This window comes from Alternaria infectoria (genome assembly GCF_024043175.1).
Source record: "Alternaria infectoria strain BMP 0036 chromosome Unknown scaffold_4, whole genome shotgun sequence".
Lineage (NCBI taxonomy): Eukaryota > Fungi > Ascomycota > Dothideomycetes > Pleosporales > Pleosporaceae > Alternaria > Alternaria infectoria.
This window is the reverse complement of record NW_026250693.1, coordinates 92,810-118,796: the sequence shown is the minus strand read 5'-3', so window position 1 is coordinate 118,796 and position 25,987 is coordinate 92,810. Positions and strand designations below refer to the sequence as shown.

At 53.8% G+C, this 25,987-nt stretch overlaps 10 protein-coding genes across 10 annotated transcripts; 6 read left to right on the top strand and 4 right to left on the bottom strand.

Moving 5' to 3' along the window:
• Positions 1–1,466: 1,466 nt before the first annotated feature.
• On the bottom strand, positions 1,467–2,447 carry J4E92_003042 (uncharacterized protein; the record flags this gene model as incomplete). Its single annotated transcript, XM_051494442.1, has 1 exon — positions 1,467–2,447. One exon carries the CDS (start codon positions 2,445–2,447, stop codon positions 1,467–1,469), a length of 981 nt encoding a protein of 326 aa, XP_051354735.1.
• A 1,015-nt stretch (positions 2,448–3,462) lies between these two features.
• Positions 3,463–4,583, top strand: J4E92_003041 (uncharacterized protein; the record flags this gene model as incomplete). Its single annotated transcript, XM_051494441.1, has 3 exons — positions 3,463–3,883; positions 3,935–4,321; positions 4,375–4,583. 3 exons carry the CDS (start codon positions 3,463–3,465, stop codon positions 4,581–4,583), a joined length of 1,017 nt encoding a protein of 338 aa, XP_051354734.1.
• A 279-nt stretch (positions 4,584–4,862) lies between these two features.
• On the bottom strand, positions 4,863–5,708 carry J4E92_003040 (uncharacterized protein; the record flags this gene model as incomplete). Its single annotated transcript, XM_051494440.1, has 2 exons — positions 4,863–5,522; positions 5,580–5,708. 2 exons carry the CDS (start codon positions 5,706–5,708, stop codon positions 4,863–4,865), a joined length of 789 nt encoding a protein of 262 aa, XP_051354733.1.
• A 509-nt stretch (positions 5,709–6,217) lies between these two features.
• On the top strand, positions 6,218–7,555 carry J4E92_003039 (uncharacterized protein; the record flags this gene model as incomplete). Its single annotated transcript, XM_051494439.1, has 4 exons — positions 6,218–6,304; positions 6,356–6,726; positions 6,775–7,186; positions 7,235–7,555. 4 exons carry the CDS (start codon positions 6,218–6,220, stop codon positions 7,553–7,555), a joined length of 1,191 nt encoding a protein of 396 aa, XP_051354732.1.
• Positions 7,556–8,470: 915 nt separating this feature from the next.
• On the top strand, positions 8,471–9,689 carry J4E92_003038 (uncharacterized protein; the record flags this gene model as incomplete). The annotated part of the gene is made up of 3 exons (XM_051494438.1): positions 8,471–8,803; positions 8,860–9,017; positions 9,083–9,689. 3 exons carry the CDS (start codon positions 8,471–8,473, stop codon positions 9,687–9,689), a joined length of 1,098 nt encoding a protein of 365 aa, XP_051354731.1.
• A 364-nt stretch (positions 9,690–10,053) lies between these two features.
• On the bottom strand, positions 10,054–13,542 carry J4E92_003037 (uncharacterized protein; the record flags this gene model as incomplete). The annotated part of the gene is made up of 1 exon (XM_051494437.1): positions 10,054–13,542. The coding sequence occupies one exon, from the start codon at positions 13,540–13,542 to the stop codon at positions 10,054–10,056; it is 3,489 nt and encodes a 1,162-aa protein (XP_051354730.1).
• Positions 13,543–13,822: 280 nt separating this feature from the next.
• J4E92_003036 (uncharacterized protein) lies at positions 13,823–14,251 on the top strand (the record flags this gene model as incomplete). Its single annotated transcript, XM_051494436.1, has 1 exon — positions 13,823–14,251. One exon carries the CDS (start codon positions 13,823–13,825, stop codon positions 14,249–14,251), a length of 429 nt encoding a protein of 142 aa, XP_051354729.1.
• Positions 14,252–16,417: 2,166 nt separating this feature from the next.
• On the bottom strand, positions 16,418–18,304 carry VMA2 (Vacuolar ATP synthase subunit B; the record flags this gene model as incomplete). Its single annotated transcript, XM_051494435.1, has 8 exons — positions 16,418–16,956; positions 17,004–17,278; positions 17,328–17,644; positions 17,693–17,854; positions 17,903–17,938; positions 17,992–18,011; positions 18,063–18,147; positions 18,206–18,304. The coding sequence occupies 8 exons, from the start codon at positions 18,302–18,304 to the stop codon at positions 16,418–16,420; spliced, it is 1,533 nt and encodes a 510-aa protein (XP_051354728.1).
• Positions 18,305–20,665: 2,361 nt separating this feature from the next.
• On the top strand, positions 20,666–23,038 carry J4E92_003034 (uncharacterized protein; the record flags this gene model as incomplete). Its single annotated transcript, XM_051494434.1, has 3 exons — positions 20,666–20,861; positions 20,914–22,466; positions 22,523–23,038. 3 exons carry the CDS (start codon positions 20,666–20,668, stop codon positions 23,036–23,038), a joined length of 2,265 nt encoding a protein of 754 aa, XP_051354727.1.
• Positions 23,039–24,749: 1,711 nt separating this feature from the next.
• J4E92_003033 (uncharacterized protein) lies at positions 24,750–25,903 on the top strand (the record flags this gene model as incomplete). Its single annotated transcript, XM_051494433.1, has 2 exons — positions 24,750–24,893; positions 25,124–25,903. 2 exons carry the CDS (start codon positions 24,750–24,752, stop codon positions 25,901–25,903), a joined length of 924 nt encoding a protein of 307 aa, XP_051354726.1.
• Positions 25,904–25,987: the final 84 nt, after the last annotated feature.

Here is a 25,987-nt window from a genome sequence, read left to right as displayed (position 1 = left end):
GTTGAATACACCATCTGCGTCCAATTCATGGATAGCTATTCTCCTCTTAGCGACCTTCTGCGAACCCGTACAAACACCGACTTTTGTGCATAGAGATTGATGATTTCTCTCGGTTTTAATGAAAGACACGTGCGCTGTCGTACTGCGCAGCATTAATTTGTCTCCACAAACGTGTAGACGACCAAGTATCTCGTGGCGTGCATGCTGACATATCTTATTTTAGTAGTGGCTTCGAGCAGGTTGTCGTTGACTCTACTTACCTTGTTCACGAAGGAGGTCTTGAGCAATAGTCATAAGGTTATGTCAAGCTGCAGTTGACACCGCGGACGTTCTGGACACATCTGGTTACCTAGATCAAAGCATGAAAGAAGGAGATTGCTCATCGGAGCAAACACTTCATCACTTTATCTACGAGACCAATAAGTATCATGTTATGATGAAAAGCTCTACTTCTTCTACTATCATCTTGGGGCTCACATTGCGCGGACCGCTCCGAAATTCACTACCGAAGTACTATCTGGGCAGAGACACACAATCATGACGGCCGAAACCGAGAAGAACTATGCAAAGACAGAGACGCTACAAGATGCACCCGTAGCTATGTTCAAGAACAGCATCGTTACAAAGTCCGACAATGATGCAATTGGCGATATAACCCATATCGAGAAGAAGCTTGAAAAGCTCACTTTCGAACCGGCGGCTAGCAGCGATAGTTCCACCATAGTTCAAAGCACACCCACCACGATAGAGGAGCTGGAAGTGCCTTCTACGAGTAATCAGCAACTTGGTCTACAAACCGCCGAAAATGTACCTCTTCCAGTTCCTCCACCAATAATTCGCCCGATCTTGTTAGACAACTACGATGCGACGCGGCGACCGTTTGGTTCTGTGCTTCCAAAGGCCCGGTGGTATGGGGATGTTGTTCTTCATTGGGCCCCATCGTTTATAAACCGCCTGAGCCTTGGATGCTTGATCGACTGGGAAATTCGAATGAGTGCGCCGTTAGGCAGACAAGGAGCATGTGGAACAAGGTATCGGAGGAGATGGTGCAAGAGATGATGGGAGGGAATACGAGCCGTATAAGCGCACGATCATGGAATTGCGTACACATGGCGGTTCACGTCGGCATTGTGGGCAGGAGTGTGAGAGCCCGGTTTGTGGATAAGCTTCGTTGGAGCCCGAGTATGTGCGAGATTTCTGTCGGTTGAGACGTGTTGAGTAGCATTAGTGGTGATGGGAATGCGATGGATGTTCATGACGATAATGCAAGAAATGTAGTCCCTCTGGTAGTGCACCAATTAACATGAATAGTGATATGGCGTTCCAACATCACAAATGAGGAAGGCAAGTCGATGAGATCAAGAAAAGTGAATTGCATCGCGGGCCTGTTCGGCACTCCGCGTCATCTATATACCCAAACGCCCAGAACAAAGGAAACTCGTTAATCCAGCAGACCAACCGCTGGTCTACCACTTCAACTTCTTGTCCTTGCCGATGAACTCATCAATGATATCCAAGTAGTACTCCTTGAGGTCCTCGACCTTAGGCACCTCATCGCTCTTGCTGTAGAGATCATACGGGTTGAACGCCTTAACAGCATCCAGCATGCGCTCATCCTTGCCGTTCATCATCCACTTGTACGCACCACCCGTGTGCCACGGGTAGAAAGAGTGATACCTGATCATCGCAAGACCCTCATCAGGGATACTGCTCTGCTCCTTCATGATATGGTAGAGGTACTCGTCGTGGCCCCAGCTCAACATGACATTATCCATGCCGCAGCCAGGCGTGTAGATGCCGTGCTCGGTGCTGTAGATGTCGTCCTTGTAGTCTGGGTTGTTCTTGAAGGTGTCCGGGTAGATGATCTTGGGGGAGTAGGCGCAGCCGACGGGGAATGTGTCGCCGACTACGTCCCATTGGCCCTGCGCGTCGAAGAAGAAGAGGAGCTTGCCTAGGTCGTGGATCAGGCCCACGAGCTGGAACCAGCGTGGCTTGCCGTCGCGGCGGATGGCTTCGGCGGATTGGAGGAGGTGCTCGATTTGCGAGAGCGAGGTGTCTGGGTCGGATTCGTCGATGAGCGTGTTGAGCTTCTCCATGGCTTCCCAGATGGTCATCTCGGCGCGTGTCTTGCTGTGGAAGGCGTTGCGCGCTTTGAGGTTGTAGGCGACGGTTTGCTTCTCGTGTTGCTCGCGGTAGAAGTTCTTGACGCGGTCGCATGCTTCTTCGTATTGGCGAAATTGGGTCTTGTCCTTCTCGGCATCGAACTCGGATTGCTCGTAGATGTCCTTTTCCTTTTGGGTTGCGGTGCCGTTCTTGACCTTCATGGCGGCCTTGAGCACGTTGACGTCGTCGATGGCGTCGGAAGTCGCCTCGAGGGCAAGACCATCGCGGTGGTCGTTGAAGTTCTCAGCCACGTTGGGCGTCTCGAAGATGGCGCCGGGTGCCATGGTGGAAAGGGTGGTTGGTGAAGATGAGGGGTATCTTAGAAGTATACAAAGTGCGACAAAGCTCTAGGCTGTAAAGTGATGTTTGGAGATGTAGATGAAATATGGTATGATTGATGTGTATTCGAGACAAGATGAGAGGAGTACTTATCCTTTCCGTACCTCGACACGATGCAGCATGGTATTGCCAGAACTAGCAAACATCATCACTTCCGAAGTAAGCCCAGCCTGAATTCCTGGAGTCAGATTTCTCATCGTCTCCATCTTTGAGATCCACTCGTGGAGGTCACTCCGCACTACGTAGGGCCGTCGTAGGCTCGAACAAAGATAAGTCTGCACCATGAGGCAATTCTCCCCGTTTTGGGAATCTGCCGTTGAGCAATCGGAGCGAGATCTGGGGTTCTGGAAAGGCGGCTAAGGGTCCAGTTTGGCATTCCGCCCGTAGTGGTTGGTTAGTTGCGTTAGATCTGCCGTGGTTCGGTGGGCATGCATCGTGCGCGTCTCTATGGGGTTGAAGGGTGCAACTTTCGCCGCTCGTGTCTCGGAACGGAAATTCTCGCCGCCCCAACAGCCGATGGATTTTTCACCTCGTCGTGAACACTCGGAAGGCTGCAGTAGCCCGGAAAACGTGCTGCACTATGACGCCCCAGCTGGCTCCAACTCCAGCCCCTTCAAGCACGTGACGCTCGGTGCCACCTTCCCCGACCAACCCCACGAACACGTTGGCTTTCCTGGGCGTCGTCTCCTGCGAAAATTTCGCGTGAGGCTGAAGCGCGTCGAGCGCGTATCAGAAGCCTCCCCGGACCGAAGCTACGCCGGCGGGGGACGCATGGCGGGGCAGCATCGGTCCTCGGAATGAATTATAGAGTCAATCACGGTTGACGTATGTCCTGAGCCATGCCGGAAGCGTAACATTCAGCCACAATATGGAAGCTTCCAAGCAATGCGAGCAAGCCTGCCCCTGGCCTGGCCAGCAACACCCCACTGCTACTAATACCCAAGTAAAGCCGGAGTCGCGATGAATCCCGCCCTCTCCAAGTTTATGCTCAAGAGTACACCCAAGAGTATCCTCAACCCACAGCCCGAAATGAATACCGCTATCCCTCTCAACACTGGCGCGACCATCCCCGCCCTGGGTTTGGGAACGTGGCAGTCTGCGCCTGGCGAGGTCAAGAAAGCTGTTGTCCACGCCATTGAGAGTGGTTACAGACACATTGACTGCGCCTTCTGCTACCAAAACGAGGATGAAGTCGGCGAGGCGCTGCAGGATGTTATCTCGCGCGGAATCGTGAAGAGAGAGGACTTGTTCATTACCAGCAAGCTCTGGTGCACATTCCACACTCGCGCTGAGGAGGGTCTGCAAAAGAGCTTGGATATGCTCAAGACACCTTATGTGGATCTCTACCTCATGCACTGGCCTGTTCCCATGAACCCCAAGGGTAAGTCTAATGTCTTCAGACAAGACGAAAACAAGACTAACAAATGCGCAGGCAACCACCCCCTCTTCCCCAAGCACGAGGACGGCTCGCGAGACATTGACACCTCCATCACCCACCAAGACACATGGAAGAACCTCGAGAAGTTGATCCAATCACACCCTGACAAGGTCAAGGCCATCGGTGTCGCCAACTACTCCGTCAAGTACATGGAGAAGCTTCTGAAAATCGCTACCATCGTCCCCGCCGTCAACCAAATCGAGAATCACCCACTATGCCCACAACAAGAAGTCGTCGACTTCTGCAAGGAGAAGGGCATCCACATCACAGCCTACAGTCCGCTCGGAAGCACAGGCTCACCACTCTTCAAGGACGAGGGCGTCAACGAAGTCGCAAAGAAGCACAGCGTCGGCCCTGCCGTTGTACTACTGAGCTACCACCGTAAGTTCCGCCCACCCGATTCCTCACACCCACATTACTAACGGATCACAAAGTCGCCCGCAACTCCTCCGTCCTCGCAAAATCCGTAACCCCATCCCGCATCGACGAGAACAAGAAGCTCATCTCCCTTGACGACGAGGATATGCAGAAGTTGGAGAAGATTCACAAGGAGAAGGGTATTACCCGCTATGTATACCCGCCATTTGGTGTCAACGCTGGGTTCCCGGATAAGCCCGAGGGCATGGATCTCAGCGGACCTTGACTGTTTGGGGCAAGCAAGTTGTAGGTTGTGCATGTAGGATAGGAACAAAAAACTATACCCAATAAGACATTGGAATTCGCTGAAGATGTCTCACTCAAACTCAGTGCTTCAGATAACTAGGGAATCACAATGCCTTGAGACGGTTCGTGTGATGAGATGAGAAGTCAAGTCAACAAATCCCTTGATCCAAGACTAAGTTTTTTGTCCATGCAAGTTACTCAAGAAAACATGCCATTAAAGCCTATCCACCCATCCACTCCCACCAACCTACCTACCAACCTACCTACCCATCCACCCCCCGTCAACAGTAAGCACCTCCCCACTAACATACGCACTCGCCGTGCTCCCCAAAAACACCACCGCGCCCTTGAAATCCTCAGGGCTCCCCCACCTCCCCGCCGGAATGCGACTCAGAATACTCTCCGCCCTCTTCTCATCCTTAATCAACGCCTCATTCATATCCGTCGCAATATACCCCGGCGCAATCGCATTAACACTAACCCCCTTACCCGCCCACTCATTCGATAGCGCCTTGGTCAACTGTCCCACACCCCCTTTACTCGCCGCATACGCCGGCACCGTAATGCCGCCTTGGAAGGTTAGCAGGGAAGCAACGTTTATGATGCTTCCGCGGCGGCCTAAGGGCAGGTCCGCGGGCTGAGATAGCATGTGTGCGCCGACGTCGCGGCAGAGTTGGAAGACGGAGGTGAGGTTTACTTGTAGGACGGCGTCCCAGTCTTCGTCGGGGAATTGGTGCGCGGGATGTCGCTTTTGGATGCCGCCGCAGTTTACCAAGATGTGGATTCTGGGAAAGTCGGCTAGGATGGTGGGGATGAGGGCGGTGATGGAGGACTTGGAGGAGAGGTCCGCGGTGTAGATTGTGGCTTTGCGGCCGAGGGATTCGATTTTTTGGCGTGTGGTTTGGTTGCTGGTGTCGCGCTGGGGGGATGGTTGTTAGTGGGTGGAGGGGATGAGGAGAGAGTGGAGAGGGCGTACTTGGACGAGGAGGATGTCTGCTCCTGCTTCTGCGAGCGCGAGAGCCATGGATTGACCGATACCTCGTGTTCCGCCTGTTACGAGGGCGGTTTGGCCCTCGAGCGAGAAGAGCTGCTGTACGGATGCCATGTTGATGTGTTGGTAGGTGTCGTTCGGAATGCTGTTGGAGAGGAATTAGAGCTGAGATAACGAGCAAAAGGATATTTGGTAGTCTAAAAAAGACAAGCAACTTGAGCAACGAACTTCAGGAATCTAGCAAAAGGCAACCAAGAAGTTTGAAAGCCTGCGGCAGAAGTCGACGGCTTTTCCTGCAGCGCGATGTTGGGGCAGCTCGGAACTGCCTCGGAAAGCCAACCCCACCACCCAAAAAGAAGCGTCGGCATCTGATGTCCCGCCATTTCAAACGCCGAAGGTGGAATTTGTCTCCATCTGTAGCTGTACTATGAGGCAAGGCGCGCCGAGTGTCTGGCGCGTGATAGCTTCCCATGCTTTGCGAGATGAACTGATGCTCCAGCGACCTTCTCCCTCACTTCACAGCTTCAACCTTGCATTGCCGTTGAGCTGAACGTTACCATACCACGCGTGCTAAGCTTCACTCATACATTCATACTTCCGAGTGCACTACGAACCACGACAACATGTCTTCAGAGAGCAAACCAGACGTTGCCCAGGGCGCGAGAAACATCCGCGCCTCAGTACTTCACGGAGCAAAAGATCTGAGAATCGTATGCCGATGTAGAATTCCCCCAGACCTGCAGACACTAACATAAAGCCAGGAAAACCGCACTCTCTTCCCACCGTCCCCAACAGAGCTTCAAATCAGCGTCCGCAGCACCGGTCTCTGCGGTTCAGATCTTCACTACTACCGCCACTACCGCAATGGCGATATCATCGTGCGAGAACCCATGTCGCTGGGCCACGAATCGGCTGGTGTGGTTGTAGACGTAGGTTCAGAGGTGTCGGGGTTCAAGGTTGGAGATAAGGTCGCGCTAGAAGTTGGACAGCCGTGCGAGAACTGTGAGAGGTGTAAAGAGGGGCGGTATAACATCTGCAAAGGCATGAAGTTCCGGAGTAGTGCAAAGGCGTTTCCGCATGCTCAGGGTACGCTACAGGATCGGATCAACCACCCGGCTGCTTGGTGTCACAAGTGAGTCTCGATTAAAACGTGGTTGTTAATAGTGCTAACGATGAACAGGCTACCAGAGGATATGTCGCTGGATCTAGGAGCCCTCCTCGAGCCTCTCAGCGTCGCTATCCAAGCATCGAAACGCGCACAACTAGCACCGGGTTCAACCGTGTTGGTTTTTGGAGCCGGAGCTGTAGGCCTACTTGTAGCAGCCATGGCGAAGATATCAGGTGCTGGCACCGTGGTGATAGCAGACATTGACGCTGGGCGAGTGCAATTCGCCGTCGACAATAAGTTTGCGCACCACAGCTACACAGTGCCTATGAAGCGTGGAAGTACAATAGAAGAGCAGCTGGATATCGCGAAGGAGGTAGCTGCCGAGGTCGGAAAGCTGTCCAAGGAGAGTGGTGGTGAGATTGGAGAAGTAGATGCCGTATTCGAGTGCACCGGCGTACCATCATGTGTTCAAGCATCGATATATGTAAGTTCGCCCGGCCTAGTTGAGTCGAGTGAACACTAACAGCTCCAGGCCACACGACCCGGCGGCAAGGTACTGCTAATCGGCATGGGCACGCCCATTCAAACACTACCAATCTCCGCAGCTGCACTCCGCGAGGTCGATATCCTTGGTGTATTCAGATACGCGAACACGTACCCCACTGGTATTGAAGTCGTGTCAAAGACAGGCGATGATTACCCTGCCTTTGCCAAGTTGGTAACACACACCTACAAGGGCTTGGAGTCGGCAGTCGAGGCATTCGAGATGGCCGGAAAGACCAAAGACGATAGCGGCAAGCTGGTGATCAAGGTTGTGCTTGAAACTGGTGAGGAAGAGAAGTCGAATCTCTGAAGCAGTCAGTAAAAGTTGGTGTTCATAGGTGTAGGACGATGTAGCAATAGAGCGATGCAGTTGCGGTCTCGATCTTGCTCGACGTGATTTTCAACGAGCAAAGAATCCCGATACCATCTTTCCCTCTCAGCACTTATTCTGGTGTTGATAAACAAGTGACGTATGCGGGGAAGCACGGCGGTATTCCAGCCTCAAGCATGTGAACTGTCGCTAACCCTCTCCTTCTTTCACCCACGCACCACGGCCCCAGCCTTCCCCATCATCGCCATCCGTCTCCACAACGCGAAATCTTCGCATCATAACCCCAGAATTAGTGAACGACCTCCCATCGCAAACCGGCCTTTTTGCGCGGAGTAATTTCGCCCTACCCGATCGAAAGAGGAGATTTTCCCCATTCGCTCAACTCCGCCTTTCGTGCCTGGGTGGACGCGACGCGACTCCGCGCGTTCCCCACACTTTCCACTTTCCGTCAACTCAAGATGCATTTCTCCACAGCGCTTTCGCGTTCCGCATCCGCCATCGACGTAATGCTCGTGCCGATGATCCGGTCCAGACATGGCATGTGCGGCTCAGCGTAGAGAAGTTGGCCGCATAACTTGGGCCTTGTACCGGGGGGAGGAATGACGGGTGGCTTTGAGATGCAGTGATGGATATTGATTTACGCGGATGGTAGGCAGGACGAAACTCGGCGACTGGATATGGAGGAGCAGCTGCTTTTGCGTCTTTGAGCCTAGTTTGGACCCTGAGAGGAGCTTTGACCAATGTAGGATTCTGGGGGATTGAAAGTCGGTGTATTCCCGTAGGTGCTCAGTCGAGCATATATCTCCTCGCTCTGGGCATTGTCGAGTACTGTCTTGCTCTTCCAACCCATCTCTTTCTCAATTCCCTTCCTCCTCCCACCATAACATCCTCACAATGGCACCCGCGATCCGCAGACTCCGTATTGCCGTCGCAGGCCTCGGCCGCATGGGCGCTCGCCATGCCAACCACTTCCTCCACCGCACACCCAAGGCTGAACTCGTAGCCGCATTCACACCCGCTGAGAACGAAATTGCTTGGGCAAAGGAGAACCTCGAGCCATGGGGCGTCAAGATCTACACCGACTACGACGAGATGTTGAAGCACGAGGGTCTCGAGGCTGTCTGTGTAGCTACCGTCACCACAGTACACGCCGAGCAGACAATCAAGGCGATTGAAGCCGGAAAGCACGTGTTGTGTGAAAAGCCGCTCAGCACAAAGTTGGACGTGGTATGTATCTTATCCATCCCGTATCCTGAGGGTCCATAACTAATCGTACTATCTAGGTCCACCAAGTCCTCGACACCGCAAAGCGCAACCCGCACGTCAAAGTCATGTGTGGTTTCTCCCGCCGCTTCGACTCCTCCTACCTCAATGCCTACAACATGACTCTCAACGGCGACATCGGCCGTCCCACGATCCTGCGCTCACAAACCTGCGACAAGTAAGCAACGCCTCCATTTCCCACAAGCACACACACAACACCCACTAACCCGTCCACCCCCACAGATACGACCCCTCGGGTTTCTTCGTCGCCTACGCCGAGTTCTCGGGCGGCATATTCGTCGACTGCAACATCCACGACATCGACCTCGCCCTATGGTACTTCTCCGCCGAAACACGCGGCCGCACCCTCCCCGCCGTAAAATCCGTCATGGCCGTCGGCGTCACAGCCCTCGAACCCGACCTAGCCAAACACGGCGACGTCGACAACGGCGTCGGCGTCGTAGAATTCCACAGCGGCCAAATCGCCTACTTCTACAGCTCGCGCATGAACGCCCCCGGCCAGCACGACATGACGGAGATCATCGGCACAAAGGGCAAGTTGGCTGTGAATTCAAACCCCATGACGGGTCTGCTGGAGAGCCATATGAGCAATGGGATTAATAGGGAGATTCCGCAGAATTATTATGAGAGGTTTGAACAGGCGTTTGTGGAGGAGGCGAGGCAGTTTACGGATGCGGTGCTTGAGGGGGGTGAGGTGCCGGTGGATTTGCAGAGTAGCATGGAGGCGGTTAAGATTGGGGTTGCGTTGCAGGATAGTTTGAGGAGTGGAAGGAAGATCTTTTTTGATCAGCAGGGTAACCGCGTTGATGATGCGAGGGCGAAGTTGTAGGTGGAGCTGATGGGTTAATGGGAGCCTTGGGCACGTAGATGGATATAATTTCGGATCAAAAGTGTGATCGTTATAATTTACAATGGAGTACCAGTTCATGGTCAGTCACCATGTCACGACATCAAAGACGCAAACAATGTGCAAGGAGCAAGACATCAGTGGGGTGGGTACAATGTCTTCTGGTATTTCTGTGGTTTTTGCTTCGACCAGAACCCTTCTCAAGGGTCATATCATACGACGTCTATCTACTATCCATCCATCCTATCATCCATGCACATCAATCATATCGTGTCGTTACATGAAAGCGTGCGCCCAACCCAACCCAACACCCAGAATCCAGCCCACCTCTTGAGCCCACCAGCACCTACCGCACAGGCATATTCTCGACATTCTCAAAAGCAAAGCTCGGGTACCCCGGCTCAGCAGTAGCAGCCTGCGGCGGAAGCTCCGACCGTGCATCACCCCTGCTACCGTCTTCCTTGATCACAGTACCATCCTTACCACCTTCACCAACACTCACGATCTCCACATCCACACACTTCTGAACAGTCTGCTTCAATCCAGGCACCATAGCGCGCAGGGTATCCAGCTCATCGAACGCGAGTTCGCGGTTGAGGACGACATCCTTGGGCTCGCCGTTATCGAGACGGCGCTTGAGACCGTTGATGAAGGGCATGGCTTTCTTGGACTCGGACTTGTCGATGGATTTGCTGATGGCTTTGATGTCGAGGGTGTCGGCGTCGCGGACCATGTCGATGTACTTTTTCTGCCAAGCGGGCCATTCCTTTGCAGCGAAGATGATAATCTTCTTCTCTTTCTTGGGGTCGAAAGTAGCTGCTTTGCCCTTGGACAGCTTCTTGATGGCGTTGCCCTCTGCGGATGTGATGTTCGTTTGTGTTTGGCGGACGAACTCTCGGGCGGCTGTGAGCGACGCGTTGGGCTCGGGAACCTTGGGCCATAGGGCTTTCTGGACGGTTTCCTTGTTCTTGAGTACCTCGAGCCAGATGTATTCAGACCAGTGAGGTGCGATGGGGGTAAGGAGGAGGGCTTGGAGCTCGACGAATTTCTTGACGAGGTCTTGGTGCATGCCGATGCCTGCTGCCTTGGTAGCCTCACGGTAGAAGTCGCGCGCGCTGGTGAAGTCGTAGAATCCGGACTTGAGGGCGAGCTTGTAGAAGGTGTTGGAGTAGTGTCCGAAAGCCTCGTGGATCAGAACGTTCATCTCGTTATCGAACATTCTGTCGAAAAGAAGATGCTCGCTGCCGCTCTGTCGCTGGATGACGTCTGGGTTCTTGACCGATCCAGACGTCCTCTTCTCCATGTAGGCGGCCGCATCGGGAACGTAGATAGCCTCGTTCATCAGGTCCTCGCACCATTTGCGGAGCTCAAACAACTTCAGGATGTTGGCGTTCGCAACTGTCTCTTCGAAGTTGGCGTCTGTGATCTCGTCTCCTGCGTCGGCAAGGGCAATACGTGTGGCGTCGGCACCAAACTTCTCGACAGCACCAGCGATGGTCAGGAAGTTACCGGTAGACTTGCTCATCTTGTCACCGTTCAGTAGCAAGTGACCGTTGACACGGAAGCTGCGCGGCCAGTTCTCCTTCGGGAAGATGGCGGTATGTACGTATAGGTTGAACGTCAGATGGTTCTGGATTAGATCCTTACCGCTGGTGCGCATATCAAGTGGGTACCAGTAGTCGAAGTGCCGTCGCATGGTCTGTAGGGTCTTTGTGGGGATCTCGGATTGCGGGACATCGGATCGGTCGCGAAGAGCAAAAACGTAATCCCAAGCTTCATCAGTAAGCTGATCGGGCTTGACGCCGAGAGGACCGGGCTCCTTTCCGAACATGTCCTTGTGTAGAAGATGGGCGAAAGAGTAGTAGGCCTGGTAGATTGTGCTGTCGGACAAACTCTCAACCATCACACTTGGATCCCAGGGTACCTTGGTGCCGAGACCATAGGAGCGAGCACACGCCCAGATGCTGAGCCAGTCGACAACTCGGAGGAATTGGTTCTTCGCCTCAGGGTAGTAGAGGTTGAGTTCGCCCTCGATGTGTGAGCGGACCTTCTCGGCCCATTCGCCGTCTCCGCCATTTGCTGCAGTGCCGTAGTTCATGTACCATTGGTCGAGAAGAGCTGCAACACAGTCGTCACCACTTCGGCTCATGACCTTGCCGTCGGGTTCAGCGTACGGGAAAGCGTGACCAGCCTCGATGAGCTGCTTTCGGACGAGCGGCTTCGCTTCTTCGACAGTCTTTCCGCTAAAGTCGCCGTGTACCATCTTGCCCTTGTAGAAACCTTCCTTGTATGCCTTCTCCTTAGCATCGGCAAGTTTTGCAGAGTCCTTTGGTGACTGGATCTTCATCTCCTCTACCAGGCGTTTCGCAGTGAGGTTACCGTATGAGGGAGTTTCGATGATAGGCAAGAGATCGTCGAACTTGACCCATTCCTTCTGAATACCGTAGTACTCAGCCTTCTTGGCAAGATCAAATGAGGTGATGTAGTCATCTGGTGAGTCTGATGGAACACATGTGACGACAGCCGTACCCTTGGTGTCCTTGACGGTCTCCATAGGAAGGATGTAAACATCCTTGTGAACGGAAAGAGGAGCGTTGACAACAGTACCGACAACATCCTTTCCGGGGAAGGTAGCAACGATGGAGTACTCGCCCCACTTGGCAGTGGTGCCTTGGTATGCCATGTTCCTTGCGGCTCTCTCGCTGAGGACGTAGTATTCGGTATCGGTGATCTTGACTAGGGAGTAGTTGATCGCAGGTCCTACGAAACATGAGGTCTGACCGTACATGGTTTCTGGGCGGAGCGTGGCTGGCACGAAGTAGCAAGAAGCGCCTTCGGGGACGGCACCAGCATGAGCCTTTGCGGAATCTGCCCACTTCACAACCTTCATCTTCAGTGCGGTGTATTCCTGAACGGTGACACCTTCACCCGACTGTCTGTCGTGGTCCATGCATGCTTGGCCATCCTTCGGGCTGTAGACAGTGTAACGCTTTGCGAAGATGATCTTTCCCAGGGCTTTCAGCTTACGCATCTGCCAAGCAACAAAGTTGTCGTAGTATGGGTTCGCATCGGTGGTGACGAACTGACGTCTCCAGTCTATCCTGGCTCCGAATGCTGTGAGGTCCTTCTTGGCTAGTGGAGGGAAGAACTCGATCCAGTGGTAAGGATCAGAGAACTTGTGGATCTCCTCAAGGGGAATGCCCTGGGCGAGCATGATTTGGAACTGGTACTTTGTCTTGACGGTCTTGGCGTTGGCCTTGCCTTTCGTAGCCTTGAACTTGGTGATGTCGGTCTTAGTCTCGGCCTGTGTTGGCGCTGGCGGCTCTGGTACTGAAGTCTCAACAACATCTTCGACGGGGCAGCGTTCGAAGTTCTGTCCGAACATCTCGACCTCTCGGACCAATTTGTCTGCGCACGCCTTGATTGGCATACCAGTCACATGGTAACCCAATGGGAAGAGAGCGCGAGCACCGGTCATCCTTCTGAATCCAGCGGTGAACTCGACCTTACTAGCGGTGAAACCATGTCCAGCGTGAAGGGTGCCGTTCATGTATGGGTATGCAAAGCAACCGAACCATTTGGGGTACTTCTCGTGAAGTTCATCCGGTGTGGTGGTGTCAAAGGGTTCATCTTCAAGAGATGGGGCGTCGGGGTTGAAGACTCCCTGCTCTTCCCATGACTTTTGGTATTTCTTCTCCTCGGCGATCAATGTGTCGCGCTTTTCGGTGTTCTCAATCTTGAGTGTCTTTGACTCAGCCTCTTGCGGCTTGAGCTGCTCTAAAGTTGCGGCGACAGCGCTCTTTGGCGCGTCGCTGAGTTTTGTGGCCTCCGCCATCACGACAATTCCAGAAAAGTGAAGAACGGTCGTAAAAAGAAGTGGTAAAGAGCGCGAGAACAAAAGTGTGGTGTTGTGGAGGGGTGGTGGGAGGATGGTGGCCAGTGCGTGAGGACGGGGTTAGTCACACTTTTTTTCGGTTCGCGCGAATTGTGGGGCGGTTTAGTCGGTGCCTTAACTGTACAGAACGTCAGTCGAGTATCCTCAGGAACAACACCGCGAATCCACAAGTCAATCGAACACCCCTGTCACCGTCGTCGAACCGACAAAGCCAGCGACCATGCTGCGCCTCATCAACCGCCTCCTCGGCCGCCACGAGAACACACTCCCACCGTTCGACTTCGCGCGCAACAAGTACCCAGCCAAGAAGAAATGGCCGCCGAACCTGCGCGCCCTGACGGAGAAGCAGCAGTTCCGGTTCGAGCGCAAGTTCAAGCGACGCATCAAGGCGAAGTCGATACGGCCAGAATGGAACAAGTGGACCAAGGTGGTGCAGTGGAGCATGATCAGCTTCATCGTCGTGTACGGTGTCTTGTTCCACGACTTCCGCAAGGACCCGATGAACCCAAGACCGGGCGAGCAGCCGTTTGAGGGATTGAGGAAGAGGATGTGGGGGATGTTTGGGGGGTTCTATACACATACGAGCGAGGAGGTTAGGTCTCCCATAGCGGCGGGAGAAAGTCCAGGACGGAGAGGTAGTCGCGACTAGCCGCTGCGCTGTAGTGAAGAAGGTTAGCATATGGAATTGAAGAAGAAGAAGAATTGATACAATGGCTTGACCTGCGAAGGATCTATCAAGCGAAGTGTGGAAAGGGAGATGGGGCAAGTGACTTGGGATCTCTTGGAACAAGATAAATCACCTACCTCCAGACGGGTGGATACTTGGGGGCATATCTCATCCCCCTCGGTGGCCGTGGTAAGACCGCCGGTCTCGGTCCGCGCGACTTGCCAAAGTTAGTCAATTTGCTAAATGGTCTTCAGTAACAAAGGACACTCACGTCCCACACCCTGTGGTGTTCGGCCCAGAGGGGCTTGACGAAGCACCAGCGCTGGCGGCCGTCCACCTTATCACACGTTCTGATTACGGACTCCGAGAAGTCCAAATAAACGTGGGCGGTGGCCCAGTGCCGGTGCACGCCCGTGGTGCCGTACACAAACCTCAGCTCCACGGTGAAATGAGGCTCCGACTCCTGGTGCCAGCCTTCTCTGACGTACACCTGGGTTCCCGTCGCCCCTTGGGGGAGACGGGCCTCATCCCACCGTCCGAAGGCGAACTGGTCGACGACGGAGGTTCGGTCCCAACGATTGGCCAGATCGTTGTGGATCCCCACCTGGACCTTGGGGTCGATGCCGTCCCGGAAAACAATTCCATAGGCGAACTCCCTGTACCATTGATCAGTATGTATACTTCAGGCTTATACTTGACATTAGATGCAGTAGTTGCTCTCATATTCAAAGTCTCCTGACTCTAATTTTGAATCAAGCCCAGTCTTCTATCAGGTGGATGTCTGCCTCTGGATGTAGTGTCGCTGGTTTGAGAGATAGACCCGTGTCATGCGGTATGATCGGGGAGTCGACTTTGAAATCCTTCCAATCGAGCTTCAGCAAGCAACAACCTATTCATCAGTCTCAAGCTCTTCAGGTTGTAGACCAAGACTTACTGTTTCTTCTTCTTCCATCCACTTCCAAATATACCAAATCCGTTGAGCTTCAAATCCACCTCTTTCTTGCCGTTCATAGCTGTTCAGTTCCCCCTTTCACCTCCAGTGTCAAGCTCTTTCCGTCCAACCACATACTTCCCTTCCATACCCCCCTTCCCCCAAAACACGCACGCACGCAACAAACGCCCAAAAACAAAACAGCAAAAGACCAAAGAAAAACTCATCACATACCTCTGCCAATCCGCCCTCCCCCACGCTGCAGGCAGCGCAGCCGCGTCCAGAAAACGCGGGCCAGGCGCCGACACTGGTGGTGGTGGCAGCGGCGGCGGGCCCCCTGGGAGGACGAGCGGGAGGACGAACGGGTTGTTAGCCCCAGGGTACGCCATTGTGGCAGCGGCGACAGCAGCAACGCCCACAAGTGAGCGAGGAGACGACGGGAGGCAGGGAGCAGGCAAAGCAAGAGCGAGGAGACGACAGCGGCAGCAACAGCGGCACGGAAATGGTGGTGGGTGGGCGGGGCGGAGACGGTGCTGGCTGTTGTTGCTGGGGAGGAGGGGAGAGGCAAGCTGGGGAGATATATCATATCATAACATGGCATGGCAAATTTTCACGGTGACGGTGAAAACCATAACAAGAGCGTTTGCAAGACGCGCGCGCGTTTCCATGGTGAAGGGAGATGGGATGGTGCGGGGGAGGAGCGGAAAGTCGAAGTGAGCGTGGAAGAGACGGTGTAATGTGGATGTGTAAAGTGCGAAGTGCAGCATAGATGTATGCTCGTCACCTTGCTGAGGAGTGGCATGCTGGATAGTATGAGGGGCTTTGTAGACGCCTGGTTAGGACATGGCGCTCAATATGACAGAGCTCCGTATCGTTGTAGGCCTCTGGATCAGGTCTGGTGATGTCGTAGATTCAAAGTGAAGTAGATGTAGTACTCAATAACCATCATGTTGAGAAGTGACCTACAAGGTGTATACAACATATGTGAAACGATATGAGCAAAGTCTATCCGTCGTCGTATCAACCAGCAGCGCGAACATACTTCGTTTCTCAAATCTACATCACATGACTCAAGCCGACAAGTACACCAGATTAGAAATTCGACAAATTCGTATATACTCAATGCAGTATCTCTACCCACATTCCGCTCAGTGAACATGGCCATAGAAGCAGTCCATCCACCATCCCAAACACATACACATGCTAAACTATCTTGCTTATACATCGATCAAGTTGTCGTCCTGCTGACCCTCGCCCGAGTTGTCCTTGGTATCCTTGCTGCCCTTCTTCTTGTCACCGTCGTCACCGCCCCGACTCCTCTGGTAGTATTGGTCGAGCACCTTGGCTGGGATACGGTTGAGGAGTTCCTTAGGGTAGATACGGAGCAGCGACCATGCGAGGTCGAGAGATTCGTGGATGGAGCGCGACTCGTAGGCACCCTGGGCGATGAAGGAGCGCTCGAACTTCTCGAGGAACTCCAGAGACAGCTTGTCTTCTGAGGACAGGGCCTCCTCTCCGACGACTGCCTTCATGGCAGCGGCGTCACGACCAATGGCGTACTTGGCGTAGAGCTGGTTGGAGACATCACCGTGGTCCTTCCGTGTGCGGCCCTCACCGATGGCAGACTTCATGAGACGGGAGAGAGATGGCAGGACGTTGATCGGAGGGTAGATACCCTTGTTGTCGAGTTGACGGTCAATGAAGATCTGGCCCTCGGTAATGTAACCGGTCAAATCGGGGATGGGATGTGTGATATCTGCCGCAATTAGCTTAGTACGGAGTAACAGAAGTCGCAGTACATACCGTCGTTAGGCATAGTCAGAATGGGAATCTGAGTGATAGATCCGTTACGCCCCTCAACACGTCCAGCACGCTCGTAGATAGTCGACAAATCCGTGTACATGTAACCGGGGTAACCACGACGACCGGGCACTTCTTCTCGGGCAGCGGAGACCTCACGTAGCGCATCGCAGTAGGATGACAAGTCGGTAAGAATGACCAGGACGTGCTTCTCGAGCTGGTAGGCGTAGTATTCGGCGGTTGTAAGGGCAAGACGGGGAGTAATAATGCGCTCGATGCTACGCTGGGTTAGCTAGGATAGTAGTAGCGCATGCGTGTTCTACTTACGTAGGGTCGTTTGCCAAGTTGAGGAACAGAGTGACACGCTCCATACTGCCGTTCTCCTCGAAGTCGCGCGTGAAGAAGCGACTGGTCTCCAAGTTGACACCCATAGCACCGAAGACGATGGAGAAGTTGTCGTCGTGGTCGTCGTGTACACCCTTGGAGGGCTTTCCGACAAGACCAGCCTGTCTGCAAATCTGCGCGGCGATTTCGTTGTGGGGTAGACCGGATGAGGAGAAGATGGGAATCTTCTGTCCACGGGCGATCGAGTTCATCGTGTCGATGGCGGAGATACCGGTGGAGATCATTTCTTCGGGGTAGACCTACACACCGTCAGTCGCATGAATGAGAGGTATCAACTAGGTACGTACTCGCGAGTATGGGTTGATGGGGCTACCGTTGATGTCAAGGTAGTCCTCGGCGAGCACCTTGGGGCCCTTGTCGATAGGCTTTCCTGAACCATCGAAGATACGGCCCAACATGTCCTCGGACACACCGAGCTTCAAGCTGTGTCCGGTGAACTCGACTTTGGTCTGCGACTGTTAGATATAGTTCTCTTGCAGAGGACTGGGTTTAAGTACCTTCTTAACATCGATACCAGATGTGCCTTCGAAGACCTGCGTCGCAATTAGATCGAGTTGTGGGGAAAGTTGAGCATGTCGCAATTTACCTGGACGACGGCGCGGTTGCCTGCAGCTTGTGTCAGTGTTTCGGCGCACTATCAGGGTCGGAGTAGCTTACCGCGAGCTTCAAGGACCTGACCAGAGCGCTCGGTGCCATCGGGCAGAGTCAAGGACACAATCTCGTTGTATCGCGGGAATTTGACCTATCCACCACATGTATAAGCTTCTTCTCACTCCGTCTCACGGGCCCAAGCTACGCACATTGTCGAGAATGACCAATGGACCGTTGACGCCTCCAATAGTGTTGTATCGTATCCTAGGCGTCACCGAGATCATGCGGGGGTCGACAACTTCAGGCATCGTGGCGGTAGTGGGCGGTTCGGAGAGGTGTAGTATTGCTCGGCGTTAGATCGAGGGCCGCGGTCGGTCTGTAGCCTCGGAGATCGTTGGGTGACGAAGTTAGAGGTCGGCCGTCCAAGTGGGTTGGGGAAGCTCTGACCAGGATGCTTTAGCGTCTATGCGACAGATGACGCTGGCTGGAGGCTCGGCCTTGGCGCCTCACCATCGCGACAGACGGCCTCGATTTCGCATGAATTGAACATAAGTTGCAGTCTGGGCTTGTTTTCATACTGCGCGACGGGACAAGTCTTCATGTCAAGGCAAGTAGCAAGAAGACAGAATCCTGGGGTTAGGCGGAGCTCAGCAGCTACGAACAGGGTGCAAGAGATTCACGGAAGAACATGGGAAATCTGATGTTTGCATCTCATGGTATTCGTACGCTACGCATCGTTTGTTACTATCTAGAGACTCCAGACCTGCCACCATTTCCAGCAGGGTCGTCGACCAAAGAGCCTATCCAGGTGTTCGCCCTCCCAGGAAAACGGACATCGCGCATCTGTATGAACTTGTTAGTAATTGCAAAGCGAGATCTCAGCAATAACAGAACATAGTGTGTGAGGGGTCAGACATCCAAGGAAGGTATTCGCGCTCATTGTCCATCGGTCTTAGGTTCGATTGATGGCTAGCGTGGAAACTGCGAATGTGGAAATGTTTCATCATCCCCAAAGGGAGGGAGAGTGTGAGGAAAAGAGAGACTGACCTTTGATCAAACTACACACGCCATGTAGCTGGTGTTAGTTGTCCATCAACGCGTGTACATGTGCACGCCCATGACGTTGCGCAGCAAGACTGTTTGAGTCTGCATTACGCGCACGTGGAGCAGTGCAGTCCTCACAGGACTAGTATAGTGTTGTGAAAATCTCGATCTATTGCAAGCGCGCACGGGGCGACAAAGTGCAAAAAGGTGCGCGGCGATGGGAGTAAGCGAGTATTACTGTACTGAGCGATGTTAGCAGTCTGACGTGCAAAAATTGCTAAAACGGTCGCGATAGTGATGGAGGTCAGACGACAGTACTGGCAAGTAGCAGGCGCCCGGCGAAGGGCACCCGAACAGCGCTGTTTTCTTCAAGGTCGAATCGGTAAGGAAAAGAAGTTGCTGAAGGTATAATCTTTCCACAAAAGCAAAGAAAAAAGGAGTCGACTTACGTTATAGGGAGGGCTGGCTTCGGGCCTTCACGAAATCGCATGAAGCGGTCCGAAGCCAGTGGTTGTTCGCAGTCTCAAGACATGCAGAGTGAGGTGGTTGTCGAGAGAAAACCAGAGACGCGGTCGAAGAAAAGTAGAGCGCCGAGCTAGCGTGCCGCCAAGATTTCTCTCGTCACGTGCCCGCCCGAACGGGCAAGGGCATTATTTGGAATCGTCATCCGGCCAGCAAGCATCAGCAAGGCAGGTCAGCGTGGTAGCAAGAGACTGCAGTGAGCGCCCGCCCGAGTGCAGCATAATTCATCACACGTCGAGCGCGTTGTCCCTCTGCTGCGCGGTGCATATTGAGCGTGAGTTGGAGTCGGGATAGATTGGGCAGCCCAGCCACGCAGCTTTTCGCGCGATACCGAAACGGCCCCCTAACCTGCGCTGATCTTCGGAGAGGGCCATGCGCCCATCACCTCTCACCACACGAGAACTCCACCACTGACGCCCGCGTCCCTGGCACCGTCCCTGGCCCTGGATCTATACTCGCACCGGTCCCATCGTCGCATAGCACGGCATCTCTAGACACGTTCGCCGCACTGCCTCTGCTGCCCCCCAGACGGCCCATCTCACGTTCCCACTCCACCGCTCTGCTGGCGGGACGGATGCGACACGATATCACCCGACACGACACCGCGCCAGACGTGGCTGCACACCTCACTACCCCCTCGCCGCTCCTGTGAGTATCGCGCTGCACTTTGCGCGACGTCCTCCGTGACCCTCGCCCTTTTTCCTGTAACCGGCAAGTGCCGCCTGCCGGCCTCATCGCGCCCATCGCGACTTCTGCGCGGGCACTTCCTCAGCCTCCCATATCGGCCACACCGGACCGCACTTCGACTTTCCATCGCGACCACCCAGCACGCTTCAGTTCCCATTGGCATCGACGCGAATTTCCGCGCACGCATGACTTGGACGCTGTAGCATTGCTCCGCCTGTCTCGTCGCCGACTCGGTCGTTCTTCGCATCACGCGGACCCGTCTTCTAATCTCGACACCTGTCGCATCCCTTCTACCTGATCCATTCCCGCGTCCGCGAGGCCACAGCCCGCACTGAAGAGCCGGCAAGATGATGACAACGAGCTATCCACACAATGGGGGCATGCAACCCCAGGGCATGCAGCACGCGCACCCAGGCATGGGCGGCCCAGGCCCACACCCAGGACAGCCTGGAATGCAGCCCGGCATGCAGCACGTTTCCGGTCCCAATGGCCCCGTCAGTCAGGCAGGGCCCATGATGGGCATGCAGCCGGGCATGGGTGCCAATGCGCATGCCCTCTCCCACCTACAGCCGCAGCAGCACATGTTCCAGCAGCAACAGCAGCACCAGATGAGTGAGTACCGCCGCTCCGTACATGGCAGAGCATTGGCTAACAGAATCGATAGTGAACCCTGCAATGATGCAACAGCAGAGAACTGCCCAACAGGCCTTCATGCACCGTCAGCAACAACAGGCCATGCTTGCCCACCAGCAGGGCGGCATGGGAATGGGGTTCCAGAACCCCATGGCAAACTTGAACCAGGCACAAGCACAGCAGCTACAAGCAATGAGAAATGGACAAATGGGGCAAGGACCGTTCGTCAATCTTCCTCCCCACTTGCTCCAGCAACAGCAGCAGATGGGCCAGCAACCCGGAGGCCCGCAGCACCAGGCTGCCATGGCCCAAGCAGCCCATCAACAAGCTCAACAGCATCAGCAAATGCAGGCGCAGCAACAAGCGATTGCGATGCAACATGCGCAGTCTCAGTCGAGCAACCACAGCCAGGCAGGGAATCAGGGACCGCCGCCAACCACCCAGCCCCAGCAAGGGCCTCTTCGCCCTCCATCCGCGATAGGGAGTCACCAGGGACAATCTTCGCCGGCTCCTCAACCTACACCCCAACAGCAACCACAACCACCGCCCCCGTCACAGCAACAACAGCAGCAACAGGCACACCAACAGCAGCAGCAACAACAGGCTCAACAACAACAGCAGCAGCAGCAGGCGCAACAGCAGGCTCAACAACAAGCACAGCAACAGGCACAGCAGCAGGCGCAACAACAGGCACAACAACAGCAGCAACAGCAACAGTCATCCCAGCCACCACAATCAGGTCCAGTGCCACAACAGCAGACGCCAGCTCCGTCTCAGCCGCCAAATCTACCTCAACAAGCGAACCAGCAGGCCCAGAACCAAGGTCAGGTACAACGGAATCCGGCACTAGTACAGCAAGCGCAGGCACAGGCGCAAGCGAACGCTGCCCAAAATCAAGCCCGTCAAATGGCCATGATGCAGCAGAAACAAGCACAGAGCGTATCCTCAGGCCAAGGGACGCTTAAGCTGCTGAACTTTGTGGAGCAAATAGGGAACTTCAATGCCTCGAACAACAACATTGAGTGGTGGCAGGCCTTCGTGGATAGGTTCTTCGCCGAGTCTGGGTCTTTCGTCCACGTCGTCTGCTCCTCAAGTACAGAGAGAACGAAGCAGTTCGAGATCGTGTATGCTGCTTTGCCGCGGTACTTCTACACCCTCTTTAATACCGACGTCACCAACTTGCAAATAACTCTAGACGGGGCGGCCGAGAAGACCTCTAATGGTGAGCTCAAAGTGACTTGCGAGCGAGCGAAGTTCATATACACATACAAGAACTCCTGTCAGGTCGTCTACCAAGGCAAGTTGACTGCGTTCTGGTCTGGCTCAGACAAGATGGAGTGGTTGGTGTTTGAGGGAGCGAGCCATGAGCAATTCATACCGCTCAATGCGCTGAAGCAAATGTTTGTCCAACCATCGCCGAATCAACTGAACCCCAACCAATCGCCACGCATGAAGAACAAGAAGCAAGCACAGCAGCAACGAACCATGCCAGAACCACCAGAGGCGTATCTGCCTATCAACAAGTTGATCAGCGCTAGTACTACAGACTATGGTTTGCCGCACGGCTTGCAAAGCTACCTCGAGGTAAGAATCTTCTCCACGTTTCCCTCCTCGGCATTGACACTGACATCAGTTTCTAGATTTACGAGCCAATGAACCACATGTCAAGCTTAATGGTGCACTACCTCGAAAATCCCCATATGAAGCCAAGCGAAGCGTTGGAGTCATGGAACAACAATATGTCGAATAGCCAGGGCGCTCTGCAAGGCCCGCAACACCCGAACCAAGGGCCACAGCAAGGACAAGGCATGCCACCCAACATGCAACCCGGGCCTCGACCAGGAGGGCCTGGCCAACCCGGTCAGATGTTCATGTCGCCCGCAATGCAGAACTCCCTGCTTCCCAACGGATCAATGGGCGGTTCACCTCACTTCCAGCACACACCGTCGCCCAACTCGCAGCCCATGATGAAACAACAGAGCACAAGCTCGCACACCATGAGCTCAAACACGTCTCCCAACATGATGAACAACAAGCGGCGGCGGAGTACAGCCAAAATGGAAAACGACGACGGTGGCGGAGAGATGAACGGCGCGCCAAAGGTCAAGCAAAGTCCAAGAGTCGGGGGTAACAAGAGGATGAAGGCAGGCCAATAGCCTCCATCGCTTGTCCACCTGCCTTCCCTCCTTGCCGGTGCCTCTATGCGATGCCTCGTTCCGCTTTCTTCGCATCTCTATCTCTTGTATAGCGCGGCGTTTGATCTCTCTCACACTCTCAGTCTCGATTCTCATATCGTGCTCTTCTTGTCTTTCACAAGTCTTTCTCCCTTGGCGTTAGATCTCCACACTATTACCCCATTTCAACTCGGGTGGATCTTTCCTGCTTTGCTTTGCTTTTGCTTTGCTTCTGAGACTTTGCTGGCGTCTGGGGGGCGTAATCTTTGCTGTTGTTGCTACTGCTTGGTTGGTTATCACATTGTGTCTCCTGTTCCATTTTTACCTACCCCTCTGTAGGTTACATAATTCGTTCTTGTACATTATCGACGATGGGGCGGAAGTAAAGCTGTATAGAACGCAGCTTGAGAAGGAAAGAAGGGAGAAAGAAGCGGTCTTGTTAGGGACCCTTTTTGGAGGCTTTTTTGTCTTGTATGGAAAGCAGGGGGCCAAGTCAGATGATTTATACGGCCCCATTCAGTGCATAGGCAAGATGTTGATGTTGATTCATTTTTATACGGAATTCAAGACGTTATGACTTCAGCTTTGTGTATCTTATGCTGTGATGCATGTGGTAACTGAGATGGTAATTGGAGGTATGTATCCTCGAACAGACGGCAGTCACTACCATTTCCTCGCGTCACTCATATCTTAAGGCAGCGGTTTTACGATCGTCTCCTCATCCACAGCAATATCCCCCATCTCCTTAGCAAAAGCGCTCACCCTCGCCAACCTACCCACGACAGCTTTAATCAACGGCCATCGATCACACCCAAGCACAAACACACCCCACAGCTGCGCCTGCAACACCTGCGGCACAAGACACACATCCGCCATCGTCAATTCATTGCCCACACTATACCTCCCACCGCACCTCGCCAACATAGCCTCATAAGCATCGAACCCCTCGCTCAACTTCAATTTGATAAACTCCGACCGACCCTCCTCCGTCGCACCCGCAACCTCACACAACCTCACCCCATTCCCCCGATTCGCAAAAGGAAACATATCCTGCGTCACCACTGCAACCAACTCTCTCACTCGCGCTCTGTCCTCTCTGTTGCCTACCAGCGGCATCAACGGACATATCCCCGGAAACATCTCGTCTAGATACTCGAGAATCGCTGTAGACTGTGTAAGTACGAAACGTTGCTTGGTCGAATGTCCTGGTGTGGTGATTTCGTGGATTAGAGTTGGTACGGCGCCGCTGGGGTTTATGGCGAGGTACTGTTTTGTGCCAATGGAGGTGCGTGTGTATTTTTCTACGTCGTGATAGAGTGTGTTGGGGACTTGTTTTAGGGAGAGGGCGATGCGGACGCGACGGGCGCAGGAGGAGCCCTGCCGGTTGTAGAGGTGGTATGTTGATATTGTTGGTATGGAGGATTGGCGGCGGGATTCTGGCATTGTGGGAGTTGGGAAGATTGATAGACGCGTGATGTTTTTGTTGTTGGTTCAGATGAGTAGCGTCTTGATGTAGGACACTATAATGGGAAAGACGATGTGGGTCTTGGAAGCGGTAGGAGTGCACGAGAGGCCAAGGCGCTAGGTGCTGATGGGTTAGCGCAAGCTCCTACCGCTACTTTACTGCACCTACTCTCATCGCGTCGCTCTTAGTCGTACCTTCAAGTTACACCAAATAAGTACGCCAAACGCCATGCTACCACCAATTGATCCCGCGGTGCTGCAGCGCAATCCCAACTTTGAGATCTTATACAAGGACCTTTGCACGAGGAAGCTTAATCCTAATGGCTCGTCAAGAGACACGAAAAAGCAGCGTGTGCATGATGAGATACGAAGGGTAAGACCTTGTCTCCTTCCTCTGTTCCGAAGATGGTCCAAATATTTACCATGTCCCTGCTCTCGTACTTTCGTTCCCTGTTGCTGGAATCTGTTCATTTGTTTGTTTATAATCATTCTATCATGTCTCTGTTTGTCAGCAGGATTTCCCATTTATTTCTCCTTGAAGCCCTCCAATCTACGCATCAAACTGAATATTCATACTGAAATTGCATGCTAATCTTCCTCTAGACCCTAGCCACCGCTCTCACAACCCTGCACACAACGCAAATCCTCACAACATCCCTCTCAACCCTGCCATCCAAAGCCACCGACCTCCAACCAGACTTGCACGCAGTTACAGAAACAGTAACCGCCCAACTCAACGGCCAAGTTCCAGCATCGGATCTCGACATTCTGTCTGAAGACATCGAGTTTTTCCACTCAAACATCGCTCCCGTCGCCTCGGCAATCTCAACCCAACTCACCACTATAGTGGACTACCTCTGCCGCATCGCCTCTCCCGTCTCCCCACCACCAATCTCATCTCTCCACAGCACATCTCTCACCCTCAAAACCTCCGCTATGGATACCCTCCCTAGCGAATTACAGACCGCACAAACCCATCTAACAACAACCCTAACAACCCTCCTCTCAACCCACTCCACCCTCCTCTCCACCAGCATAAAAATCCTCGAACAAACCCAACAAGGCGCCCTAGCCCGCCACACCAAATCCTCCGCCGACCTCCTCCACACAAAAGCCATCTTACTGGGTCTGCAAGCTAAAACGCACTCGTTGCTACACCCTCCACCAGCGGAATTCGTGGAAGCGCTGAAAGAGTTTAGGAAGGGACTGGGAGGCGGGAAGAGGGCGCTGTGGGATCGCGAGGCGTTGGCGAGACGGGAACTGGAGTTGTATGGGAAGGCGGGGGAGAAGGGGATGAGGGATTTGGCGAGGAGGAAGGAGGGGTTGGGGAAGGAGATGGAGAGGGTGGAGGCGGAGATTGGGAAGCTGGAACGGGGGGGTTGATGGAAGTGGGGAGGTTATGGGGCGTACGGTTGTTGTGTTGATGTCTTGATGGCTTACGGGCGATGGGAAGTGTCTATACCTTGC